Source organism: Saccopteryx leptura, chromosome X (genome assembly GCF_036850995.1).
Source record: "Saccopteryx leptura isolate mSacLep1 chromosome X, mSacLep1_pri_phased_curated, whole genome shotgun sequence".
Classification (NCBI taxonomy): Eukaryota; Metazoa; Chordata; class Mammalia; order Chiroptera; family Emballonuridae; genus Saccopteryx; species Saccopteryx leptura.
Genome location: NC_089516.1, coordinates 73,816,106 through 73,830,013, shown reverse-complemented (window position 1 = coordinate 73,830,013; position 13,908 = coordinate 73,816,106). Strand labels below are relative to the sequence as shown.

The window sequence follows — 13,908 nt, the reverse complement described above, 5'->3', positions numbered from 1 at the left end:
GAAGAAATAAATAAATTCTTAGAAACATACAATTATTCAAGATATCTGAACATACTACAACTAATTAAATCAAAGCAGTAAGCAATAGAACCCCAACAAACAAAAGTTTTGGACTGGATGGCTTCACAGGTGAAATTCACCAAATATTCAAAGATGAAGTAACAACCAAACTTCTGAAATCATTACAAAATAATTCAAGAGGAAGAAAGACTTCCATGTGCATTTTATAATACCAACTTCATCCTAATTCCAAAACAAGATAAAGACACTACAAAAAAAAATGATAGTTCAATTTCTTTGATTAATGTAGATGCAAAAATCTCTCCCAAAATATTATCAAACAGAATTCTGCAATACATTAAAAATATCATACATTATGATTGAGTGGGATTTATTCCTGGATGCAAGGTTGATACAATATCTGTAAATCTATTAACATAATAATATGCAACCATAAACAAAATAAGAGATAAAAATCAGATGCCTATCTCAATAGTTGCAGAGAAAGCCATTCACAAAATTCAGCCCCCATGCATAATAAAAACTCTCAGCAAAGTAGGAATAGAGGGAACATACCTCACCATTAATATAGGCCATATATGAAAAACCTACAACTAACATCATACTCAATTAGGAAAAATTAAAAGTGTTTCCCTTAAAATCAGGAACAAACCAGGGATGTCTACTTTTACCACTATAATTGAACATAGTTTTGGAAGTACTAGAAACAATAGGACAAGAAGAAGAAATAAAAGGCATGCAAATTAGAAATAAAGTAAAACTGTCATTATTTGCAGATGACATGATACTGTCTATAGGGAACTCTAAAGATTCCACAAAAAACTACAAAAGTGATTTAAAAAATAAATAGAGTAGCAGGATATAATTAATATTCAGAAATTGGTAACTTTTTTATAGTTTTTTTTATAGAGAGAGAGGGATGATAGACAGGAAGGGAGAAAGATGAGAAGCAAAAACTTGTTGCATCACTTTTAGTTGTTCATTGATTGCTTTCTCGTGCATGCATTGACAGGGGGGTTCCAGCTGAGCTAGTGACCCCTTGTTCAAGCCAGTGACCTTGGGCTCAAGCCAGCGACCTTGAGCTTCCATCCAGCGACCACGGGGTCATGTCTATGATCCCACACTCAATGCTCAAGCTGGATGAGCCTGTGCTCAAGTTGGTGACCTTGGGCTTTTGGAACTATGTCCTCCACATCCCAGATCTACACTCTACTACTGCGTCACAGACTCATCAGGCAAGAATTTAGTTACATTTTTATACACCAATAATGAAATATTAAAGAGAGAATTTAGCAAAGCAGTCCTGTATTCAACTGCATCAAAAATAAATAAATAAATAAATAAATAAATAAATAAATAAATAAATACTTAGCAATCAATTTAATCTAAGAGGTAAAAACTTGCACTCAAAAAAATTATAAATTACCAAACAAAGAAACTGAAGAAAGATAACAAATAAATAAAAACCTATATCATGCTCATGAATAGGAAAAATTAGCATATGTATTTAGCCACCCAGAGCAATCTATAAATTTAAGATCATATTAAAAATATATTAATGGCATATTTCACAGAACTAAAAAACAATCCAAAATCTTATATAAAACTACAAAAACCCTGAATAGTAATATTCATCTTGAGAAAGAAAAACAAAGGTGAAGGTATCACATTACCTGGTGACAAACTATGCTACAAGCTTATAGTATTAAAAATAGTATGGTACTAGCATAAAACAGACATATATCAATAAAACAGAAGAGAGAGCCCAGAAGGAATACCCCACCTATATGGACAATTAATATTTGATAAAAGAACCATGAACATAAAATGCAATAAGAACTAGTTATTCAAAAACTTGTGTTGGAAAAATTGGACAGATACATGAAAAAAGTGAAACTAGACTGCCTTTTTTATTTTTATTTATTTATTTTTTTGTATTTTTCTGAAGCTGGAAATGGGGATAGACAGTCAGACAGACTCCCGCATGTGTCCGACCGGGATCCACCTGGCACGCCCACCAGGGGGCGATGCTCTGCCCCTCCGGGACGTCGCTCTGTCGTGACCAGAGCCACTCTAGCGCCTGGGGCAGAGGCCAAGGAGCCATCCCCAGCACCCGGGCCATCTTTGCTCTAATGGAGCCTCACTGCGGGAGGAGAAGAGAGAGACAGAGAGGAAGGATGGGGGGTGGAGAAGCAGATGGGCGCTTCTCCTGTGTGCCCTGGCCGGGAATCAAACCCGGGACTTCTGCACGCCAGGCCGACGCTCTACCACTGAGCCAACCGGCCAGGGCCTAGACTGCCTTTTTTTTAAAAAAAATTTTATTTATTTTTTACATTTTATTTATTCATTTTTTTAGAGAGAGAGGAGACACAGAGAGAGAAAGAGACAGAGAGAGGAAAGAGATAGAAAGAACAGAGGGAGGAGCAGGAAGCATCAACTCCCATATGTGCCTTGGCCAGGCAAGCCTGGGGTTTCGAACCGGCCACCTCAGCATTCCAGGTCGATGCTTTTACCCACTGCGCCACCACAGGTCAGGCTAGACTGCCTTTTTATATCATATATGTAAAATGGATTATCTCAAAACCAAATAATCCCTAAGAGAAAACTTAGACTGTAAAATCTCTGACATTTCTCATAGCTTTTTTCTCTATTAAATCTCTTTGAGCAAAGAAACCAAATGAAAAATAAAGAAATGAGACTACATCAAACTAAAAAGGTTTTGCTCAACAAGGAAACCACTGATATAATGAATAGACAACCAACTGAATGGAAGAAGATATTCATCAATGATAAGCTTATAAGTGGTTTATATTCAAAATTTATTTTATAAACTCATATAACTCAACACCCCATCCCCCCAAAAGTCCAATTAGAAATGAGCAGAAAACCTGAATAGACACCAAAGAGGATATACAGATGGCCAACAGACATATGAAAAGGTGTTCAACATCACTAATCATCAGAGAAGGCAAGTTAAAACCACAGTGAATAATCACCTCATACCTGTCAGAATGGCTATCAGAATAAATCAACAAACAGCAAGCATTGGTGAGGATGTGGAGAAAAGGGAATCTTTTTGTACTGTTGGTGAAAATGCAAATTGCTGTAGCCACTATTGAAATATTATGGAGGGTTCTCAAAAATTTAAAAATAGAAATGTCCTATGACCCAGTGATTCCGCTTCCAGGTATATATTTGAAGAAACATAAAATACTAATTTGAAAGAATATATGCACTCCTATGTTCATTGCAAAATTATTTACAATAAGCAAGATAAGGAGGCAACCCAAATGCCTATCAATAGATGAGTGGATAAAAAACGTGGTGATACATATATACAATGAAATAATTCTCAGCCATAAAAACAAATGAAATCTTATCATGGATGGAGATAGAGCATATTATGTTAAGTGAAATAAGTCATTTAAATAAGATAAATACCATATTATTTCTTTATATATCAAATTTAAAGAACAAAATAAACAAACAAATTTGAAACATATTCATAGATACGGAGAACAGATTGATGATTGCTAGAGGGGAGGAAGGGTTGGAGAACTGTGTGAGAAAGGAGAAAGTTGAAGGGATGAAAAGTACAAATTGGTAGTTACAAAATAGTCATGGAGATGTAAAGTATTGAATACATATATAGTCAGTAATATTGTGATAACTATATATAGTGCCTGGTGGGTGCAGGAAATATCAGATGTATATTTTGTAAATTATATGATTGTATAACCCTATGCTGTATACCTGTAATTAACACAAATTAATATTAAATGGAAACTGCAATTGAAAAATAAAATTTAGAGAAACCTTCAAAAAAAAAAAAAAAAAAGATCAATTATTCCATGCTTTCATTCCCCAAGCTTGAAACTTGGACCATTATTGTTTCAAGTTGTTGACGGTAATATTTTCCTTATGATTAGAGTAATATTTCAAAGGTATAGAATATATTATTTTTTGGCAAGTTGTAGATATTCAACATTATTTAGAAAGGGCTGAAAAAATTCTCTCCATTATCGGCCAGACTCAAACTTGTAGAACAGATATCCTAGGTCTGCCTCTCAGCTTTGCTTCTGAAGCTTCTGCAAAGAAAGAAGACACTGGGGTCAGGGAAATAAGCCCAATGACAGACATCACTCTCCAAGGAGCAGTAGCTCTATTATTCTTTGAAGAGATCCAAGAAGAAAAACGGAAGGCCTTAAATAAGGGTTGTGCCTTATAAATGAATTAGCAGATATGCAGGAAAGGGTTAGATGAGGAAAATTTAGTCAACAAATAGAAGAAATATGCTCTTGGAAAAATCAAATAAGATTTTAAATCAAGTAAGAGGTTAAGGCTGAGGAAATTCTGCAGAGGAAATCGTCTGTCAAGTTCAAGAAAGTTATAACTCACTGCCTGCCTCCCCAAAACACACATCCCTTTAATAACTCAAGAATAAGTGAGTTAAAATGGCCACATTTATTGATACTTGACAGTTTATTTCTCACTCCTCCCCCCTCACCCCCAAATATGGTAGTGAATACTGTGAAGTTACTTTTGGGCTGACTTTTGGAAGGCACAGAAGAGGCATATATATGATTTGAGGACATGTGAAACATGGAGTAGATCCCATATTTATATCCCATTGTTGTTTTTCAGGTCTGGCAAAACGTTAGAAATTTCTCCTTAGAAAGTTTTTACCACTTCCTAGAAAAATCTTTCTGCAACAGCCAAAATATTTCTAATATACTGGTTATTACAGAAGATACCTGGGCGTCCTGAAAGGACTGAGGATATAAATGAAATAAGGAAAATGTGCTAAAGTTTATAAAAAGACAACGAAGATGAAAGGAGGCTCAGAGAAAATTGTTCTGACTTAATTTTTTTTTTAAAGTAGATCTGTTTTGAGAACAGAAGGAAATAGTGAAGGATGGATTTTTTTTTTTTTTTTTTTGTATTTTTCTGAAGCTTGAAACGGGGAGAGATAGTCAGATAGACTCCCGCATGTGCCCGACCGGGATCCACCCGGCACGCCCACCAGGGGGCGACGCTCTGCCCACCAGGGGGCGATGCTCTGCCCCTCCGGGGCGTTGCTCTGTCACGACCAGAGCCACTCTAGCGCCTGGGGCAGAGGCCAAGGAGCCATCCCCAGTGCCCGGGCCATCTTTGCTCCAATGGAGCTTTGGCTGCGGGAGGGGAAGAGAGAGACAGAGAGGAAGGAGAGGGGGAGGGGTGGAGAAACAAATGGGCGCTTCTCCTGTGTGCCCTGGCTGGGAATCGAACCCGGACCTCTGCACGCCAGGCCGACGCTCTACCACTGAGCAAACCGCCAGGGCCAAGGATGGATTTTTTTTTTCTCCTGCCAATGCACAAGAAAAATCCAACAATCAGTTCTTAAAAACCTTTAAGATTAAAGAAAAAAAACAACAACAACACATTTCCTCTGTTATCACATCTCTTTTCTGCCCACAGTTTATATACTCTAGTAAATAAGGGCTTTAAGTCATTCAAATAAATTTTGTGAAAATGTGATGGTGGGGAATAATCTTAGTAGGATAGAGATGGTAAAAAAATTATCTATAAGAGGAGTAGATAAAGAATGAGTTAGAATGAGGAAAATGGCTCATCTTTCCATTGGAGAAAAGCATACACATCTTCAGGAAGAGAAAAGGAGAGTAGAGCTCATGGTATTGTTATTCATGTGTGTGAGAACACTGACAAAGATCCTACCATATATCAGTTTGCTTAAAAAGTGAGTAAATATACATTGACTTATGGAGGCAAAAAAGTTCTGTGTAATTAGAGAGACCATCTTTATTATTAACATGTATATTATAAATTATAGACTTAAATTAATTTCAAGTGCAACATTTTCACAGTGTTTTGGGAGTAAAAACAAAAAGAAAATAAAAATGAAGTTGCAAAAAAGGTCTACTCATGCATCTTTTGAGATCAAGGTAGCTTGATTTATTTTTTCTATGGAAGATGACTTTTTTGTGGAATTACAGGTCAATAGAATTAGCTGCTTAATTGAGTGAAGATGAAGACATAAAACATTTGAATAAGATAATAATGACAATAATGAGAATAATAATAAAATGAAAATCCCTCCATATTCAAAATTTGTCTTTTGGGATTAATTTTGTATATATTTTGATATCAAAATACAAATAATATACTATAGAAAGTGTAATCTTATTTATCTTAAATTGTATATAACTTTAGTTAAAGATGTTTAATTTTTGCAGCCTAGACTTATTGAGCCCAGAGAGTAATAAATGGGAGGTTTGGATAAAAAATTCCCCAGGGAAAGAAAGAATTCGGAGAAGTTGTTGTCTGGATAGCAGCGGCAACACTATTCCCCTAGTTTAGATTTTTCCTTGAAAATCAAGTCTAGAGTTGGAAGGGGAAAAGTCGAAAAGAAAGTGAGGAAGGATCAGAGAAACTGATAGCCATGCTTGTAAATATGTAACCCACTTCTTCAAAATATCTCTTCATCCAGTTTGTTTCGGTGTATTTAATTCCCTCTATAAAAGTTAGGAATTAACAAGTAGAGTTAAGGCTTATTCTTAAAGCCTAACATTTAGATATCCCTGGGCAAATTAATATTAAGTTAACATTAGTCATTAGCATCTTAATGTGAATAAATTGACCAGATTAGTGACTTAAAAAACAAGGCAGAAGAAAAAATATACGTATTTGTGAGAAGAAAGGTGCTGTGATAAAGTAAATCACAACACTGAATAAAACTTAGATGGACAGGTCTGGGGAGAAGAGGTGGTCCTAGCTAAGCCTGATAAGAATACTGGATACTTCTTCTTTCTTCGAATGATATAAAGCAGGGGTCCCCAAACTTTTTACACAGGGGGGGCCAGTTCACTGTCCCTCAGACCGTTGGAGGGCCGGACTATAAAAAAACTATGAACAAATCCCTATGCACACTACACATATCTTATTTTAAAGTAAAAAAACAAAATGGGAACGAATACAATGTTTAAAATAGAGAACAAGTAAATTGACCAGTATTTCAATGGGAACTATGCTCCTCTCACTGACCACCGATGAAAGAGGTGCCCCTTCCAGGTGTGCGGTGGGGGCTGGATAAATGGCCTCAGGGGGCTGCATGCGGCCTGCGGGCGGTAGTTTGGGGACCCCTGATATAAAGGATATGCCAGGGCTTCTGAGATGCCTAATAAGTAGGCTCTAACCTCAACCATTTCTCTGAAAGTTTAATATTCTCCAGGAAATATTTTCTTTCCTCTTTAAAAAAGATATGTTTAAAGTGAAATTAATATGTTAATAAAATTGGATCACTGGTGTCACTAAATGAAGATAAGAAGTATAATTAATATTTATATAGAAAATAATAAACATATAATAGAGACAAGACTCTAATTTACCACTTATTTAACATATGAAAATGTGTACCATACAATTAATAATTAGGATATAAATAGACATACTGTTACCAGCAGCACAAAGTCAGTTTTTAATAGGGTATGATTTTAATAACAAAATACAAACAAAATTAATACTTGTCCAGAAAAAAACATTAGAAAATTTTTTATTCATTTTAGATATTCAAATTCATTTTGATCCCACCAATTTTTTCCCAAACATATTAGTATCATAACTGTGTGCTTAAAACAACTCCTTCCTTTCAAATATGATGGAACTTTTGGTTCATTTCCACATTCCTTTCAAATGAAAAGTAGCATGTTTCTTCATATACATATTTTGTGTGGAGCATTTTTATTAGGTTAGAGCTTTTTGCTAAAACATATTTTAAAATAGTATAATATTTAAGTTCTCAGGTTTAATTACTATTCATATTCTAGGTCTGTTTCCTAAATACTAGTACCAAACAGGTAGCAGACAAGACATTCTAAGGGATGCCAGTATGGCTACAATTAATATAATGCACTTTTTAAAAAAAGGTGAAATAATTGACTTCTTCAGCTTTACGGAGGTAGGCTGTACTGACCTCAGAATGATATGACTTAGGCCAAGCTGGAGCAGACAACCTACTGAAGACTAGGGTCCATATTCCTAGCTGCTTCCAAACCTTTCTTGGCTTGTGAATGTGGCTAAAGAGTTACCAACTAACTTAAAGTTAGAAATAAAATGTGGTGAGGCTTTTAAGATATTTACTTTAATCTACTTTATCTTTTTGCTGTGGCCTAAACTTAGTGATTAATTATGGCACCACTTTTTCCATAGGTTCAGAAAATGCAGTAGCCTGTCAGAGATACCTAAACATCAATCTGGAAGCATGGTGGAATGTCCCTTTATTAGGCAGGTACATGCATCTCCAAAGGTGATCTTTGGAAATATTTTCAGAGAACCATAATGTGAAAAACATCTATCTTCTGTCTCCTGGATTTACAGAGACAGTATGGGTCACATTTTGTAGACTTGACAAGCTATATGTCCTGGTTAGATTCAATATGGCAGCTTATACAATCATAGAAAGTTATTTTATGTGAATATATTTCTTGTCTTTACTTTTAATATACCAAAAGCTTAAGTTCAGATTTTCATTTTATGAATATGTGTGGCAGATAATGTTTCATATTGACACTAAAATAAAGGAATAGCTATTTGACCCTTCAAACCCTAGAGTGTAGTCCCACATGGGAAATAAAAATGATCCCATGTTTATAACACTTTATTTTCATGGAATAATATATTGTCTACCTTACTTAATATATAACCAAAATATGATATTAGAATATAAACTGTAATAACCAGTACAAATAGATAACTACATTGCCTCTAATTAGTCAGTGTCCATAGAAACAAAACTAAGTGCTTATGATGACACCAAGGTAATTGTCTCTTTATGTTTTAAGTTCACAGATAAAATTGCTGACTCTAGTTGAGAGCATATGTATATAAGATGTAACTGAAATTTTACAGTTCAAGTCTTGAAGACTTGATGACAAATTATTACATGGACATGTCAACAGCAATAATGTTAGAGCATAATACTCTAAATAGGTTCTGTTATAAAGATGTGGATTCCTCCTATAGATAAGATAGAACATAACTAAAAAGCTATGAGTGGTTCCTGTGATTAATTCTCAGTATCTTGGAGTATTACAAATGTGTTGTGGTATATTTTCATTTCAGGCCACATTCAGTTTTTTATTTAGCATAATTCAGTTGTCAGAGTAGAAGTAGTATGGTTGTTCACAAAAGGTTTTACATGGAGTTGGATGCTATCATGCAAATCTTGTCTTGAAAAGCGTCTTCTGAATTCATTAGTGGTGAAGTAATATATAACTGGGTCAAGGCAAGAATTCAGACTAGCAAGACAAAGGGCAACAGAATGAAATATCAGAATCACCCTTCTAGCTAGACAGCTCTTAATTTTGTTGGACTTGACAAGGAAATCTAAAGGAAAACTGAAGTGATAAGGTGCAAAGCAAATTAAGAATACTCCTGCACAGGTTAGAATCATCTTCAAGGCTTTCTTTTTCTCTCCAAGGTCTTGGGCCACAGGATATTTATTTTGCAGAGATAAAACAGCCTTCCAGGTGCAATATAGGACAATTAGAAGAGGAGTGACAAACCCAACCAACTCGCCAATGGTGATCATGGCAACAGACTGGGCCAGATTGACATTTCTGGTAGGAAGATCAACAAAGCACTTACTTCTGTTGCCTGAGGTGTCATCACTGATTCTCAGGAGAGGGAAGATCAGACAGGCGAGGCAAATGATCAGCCAACCAGCAATGCTGATGTATATGTCATATTTCTGTTTACAGTCATAGAAACGAAAGGGGTACATAAGAAACCAAAATCGCCGCACACTGATGCAGACTAAGAAATAGATACTTGCGTACATGTTGACATACTTCAGGTAGAAACAGAACATGCAGAGGCCAGGCCCAAATGGCCAGTCATGATTCAAGTAGTAAAATATCCTCAGTGGCAGGGAAAGAACTTGTAGTAAGTCAGCAATGGCTAAATTTATCATAAATATCACAGCCCGTTTGGTTTCTTTCATATAGCCATAAAATACCCACAAGGCTAATATGTTCCCTATGAGACCTGGCACAAGAATGACAGTGTATGTCACTGCATAGATGAAGTATCGAAAATCTGGATTGTCTCCATCTGACCCAGTACATGTATCATTAGCAGGCATTTTTCTTCCCAAAGAAACTGTCTTTGCCAAATGATGGTTCAAAACTTAAATTCACAATCAACAACTGCTTGTTCTTAAAGATATATCATTGATGGTTGAAGAGACTGACTATAAAACAACCTCTTTCTTACCATAGAGGTCTGAGTCTCTACACATGATTTTCAAGGAACTATCTGCATGTTTTCCTTGCATTTGTCTACAGTAATTACATGGAGGTCTAGTGTATAAGTGCAGACGACAAGCCATTATAATCTTCCCCCTTTGTTTATTCTGTTATACAACCTTCTGGGACATCATGACAGTTGATTCTTTCCCAGTTGGGTCACAAATATGCCATATAGCAGTTCTTCTAATTCCCATATGATGAAAGCTGTCACTTTACAGTTGTTTGGGAAGCTGTTTTTCTTTTCATGGCTCACATAGAAGAAAGGTTTGCTTTAGTATTCAGTGGGTCTGCAACTCTTCAGAGATGATCAATGTGGACAGACCAGCATTTCTGGGACTTTTTCTGTTATGTGTTGAAAGCTAAAAGGTAGGAAAAAATGGAAGAGCTGCAAGTGAAAAAAAATATTGTCTGGCATTTTTACAAAAAATAAAAAAGAAAGAAAAGAAACAACTATGTGTAGAAAAATTTATCAGTTTGAATAGGAAGTTCTACTGTGAATGAGGGTGATTATTCCACTTTTTCTATAAGATACTTCAGAATCACAAAGAAGTATAGATAGAAGGATTCTGAAAGGTAATCTGGCCCCTTGCTACTCAAAATGTGATTATGAACCAACATTACTTGAGAACTTGTTATAAATACAGAAGAGCCTGACTAGGTGGTGGTGCAGTGGACAGAGCATTGGAGTGGGATGTAGAGGACCCAGGTTCGAAACCCTGAGGTCTCCAGCTTGAGTGCGGGCTCACCAGCTTGAGCACGGGGTTACTGGCTTGAGCATGGGATCATAGACATGACTCCATGGTTGCTGGCTTGAGCCCAAAGGTCGCTGGCTTGAAGGTCAAGATAGCTGGTTTGAGCACAAGGTTGCTGGCTTGAGCAAGGGGTCACTCACTCTGCTGTAGCCTCCCATCAAGGCACATATGAGAAAGCAATCAACAAACAACAAAGGTGCTACAAGGAAGAATTGATGCTTCTCATTTCTCTCCCTTCTTGTCTGTGTGTCCCTTTCTCTGACTCTCTGTCTGTCTCTGTCAAAAAAATAAAAGAAAATAAGAAGAATCTCCTGATTCACCTGATACCTACTGAATTATGATCTGCACTTTAACAGTAAGTATATATTGTTTTGGATAATAGCATTTGAGACGTTCTGATTTTGACAATTGCTTCACAAAACTCACTATTCATCAGACTCATCTGAGGAAATTAAAATAAATAAATCAATAAATAAAGCTTTCCATAGCTTTCTTGGTGTCTCCTCCAGAGTTTCTGATTCAATATGCACGGCTATAAATTTGTATTGTTTTAAAGATCCCCCAGGTGTTTCAGATAGAGCCTATCCAGCATTTGTCCTTAAACCATTATTTAAGGGCCACTAAATTGATCCAAATCCTTCCCAGATGTCTGAGAAGTGACCAGCCTTACTTTAAATACTTCCATTTACATTGGTCATTTTGCCACCTCTCAATTATCCAAGGAAACAAGCCATAGCATCAGTAAGAGAACTAAAATTCTCAGAAATTTGATTAAGCTCTGCCAATGACCTTTGTTCTGAAATAAACAAACTTTAGTTTAGGGACTTGGGTAGTTGCCTCAAGCCTTCTGAAATCCAGGAAGACTTAACTGACTTTAAAGATATATGGGAAGAAAAAATAAAATAGGAATTATGAAATATCCTACTTTGGATTATCAAATCCATATGGTTTAAAGTGTGTTTGATTCAGACTCTGAGGGAATTGTTACTGTTGTTATTTTGTGTCATTTTTCTCTTGATTAAAAGAGCACTTTTTGTTCAAAGATATGTTGCTCATTTTAATTAAAAGTCCAGAAGAGTGACATGAACTATGCACTCAGGTTAAAGAAGTTAAATACTTAAAATTTCTCAGATAAGAAAGTGAAAGTAGAGAAATGGTGTTATAAAGTACAGGGAAGTAAAACTGTCAAGAACATCAATATTAAATGTGTGGTTAAAATGAGAGGTCCTTCAGTTGATAAACTGAAATTCATCTTTGAAATACTTTCGCAGGTAGTGATTATGATTAGGTGACAAAGAAAAATTAGGTGGTATACCAAAAATTGAAAAGCCCTGGATTTTGAACTTCCTTCTAACTATATAAAAGGCCTTCCCAACTAATGTCACTGATTTTTTTAAGTTTTATTTAGAAAATTAAATTTAACAGGGTAACACTGATCAATAAGAGTACATAGGTTTCAAGTAAATGTTTCTATAGCATTTGAACTATTGATTATATTGTATACCCATCATCCAAAGTCAAACCATTTTCCGTCACCTTATATTTGTCCCTCTTTACACCTTTCCCCCACCCCTGTCTTAGATGCCCCTCCCTAATGTTTCCCTCCCTCTGGTAACTACTTCACTTTTATTTATGTCCATGAGTCTCAGTTTTATCTTCCACTTATGTGTGAAATCATACAGTTCTTAACTTTTTTTGATTTACTTATTTCACTCAGTATAATGTTCTCTAGGTCCATCCATAATGTCACTGATTTGATATTAGAAGTTGCGAATATGCATCCAGTCAACCTCTACTGAACATTCATTCACTTCTCCTGTTACAGCCAATGACTCTTAAATCTATATCATCTCATCTGAGATGTATGTCCTTCCAATTATATATAAGAACTCTTCTCTTGATATTTCATCAACATCTCAAATTCACTATAACTATTAAAGTGAATTTATCTTTGGCCCTGGCTAGTTGGCTCAGTGGTAGAGTGTCAGCCAGGCGTGTGGAAGTCCCGGGTTCGATTCCCTTCCAGGGAAGACATGAGAAGCACTCATCTGCTTCTCCACCCTCCACCCTCTCTTTTCTCTGTCTCTCTCTTCCTCTCCCACAGCCAAGGCTCCATTGGAGCAAAGTTGACCCAGGCGCTGAAAATGGCTCCATGGCCTCCACCTCAGGCGCTAGAATGGCTCCAGCCACAAAGGAGCAATGCCCCATATGGGCAGAGCATCGCCCCCTGGTGGGCATGCTGGGTGGATTCCTGTCAGGAGCATGCAGGAGTCTGTCTGTCTGCCTCCCTGCTTTTCACTTCAGAAAAAAAAATGAATTTATCTTTTACATTTATTTAAAATGCCTTATCTTGTCAAATCATGTTACCTCTGATTAAAATTTCCTAATCACTTTTTATCACACTAAGAGGAAAATTATAGTGGGCTACATCATCCTACATAATCTGGTCCCCATTACTCCTCCAACCTTACCTATTAAGACTCTCCCCCTTGCACTCTGCTGCAGCTACTTTGTATTCTTGCTGTTAGATGAGTGAGCCAGGCACACATCTGCCTCAAAAGTTTTGAATTGGCAGCTCCTTATGCCTAAAATGCTTTAACCAAGTTATTGTCCTGTTTTACTTTCTCACCTCCTTCAGACCTTTATCCAATGTTACCTTTTCTCAAGCCTTTCCTTGATCTTTCCATTTATAAAACTGCACCACTCCTCCAGCATTCCCCATCACCATTCACTATTGGTTTTACCTGTTATCAATAATAACTAACATACTCTATGCCTTTTGCTTATTTTGTTTTTATATAGTTTCACTAGTAGACTGCTAAATTCATACA

At 36.2% G+C, this 13,908-nt stretch overlaps 1 protein-coding gene across 4 annotated transcripts in view; it reads right to left on the bottom strand.

Annotated features, from left to right (window-relative positions):
- Positions 1-7,512: 7,512 nt before the first annotated feature.
- The window catches only part of GPR174 (G protein-coupled receptor 174), a 39,911-nt gene continuing 33,515 nt past the window's right edge, over positions 7,513-13,908 (bottom strand). For 3 of the 4 annotated variants that reach the window (XM_066357302.1, XM_066357299.1, XM_066357303.1), the window contains one exon: positions 7,513-10,684. In XM_066357302.1, coding sequence (XP_066213399.1) covers positions 9,158-10,159 — 1,002 coding nt within the window. In that variant the 5' untranslated portion in view covers positions 10,160-10,684 and the 3' untranslated portion in view covers positions 7,513-9,157. Of the gene's footprint in view, positions 10,711-13,908 lie in introns of all 4 variants that reach the window. The other variant, XM_066357301.1, reaches the window with a different exon arrangement.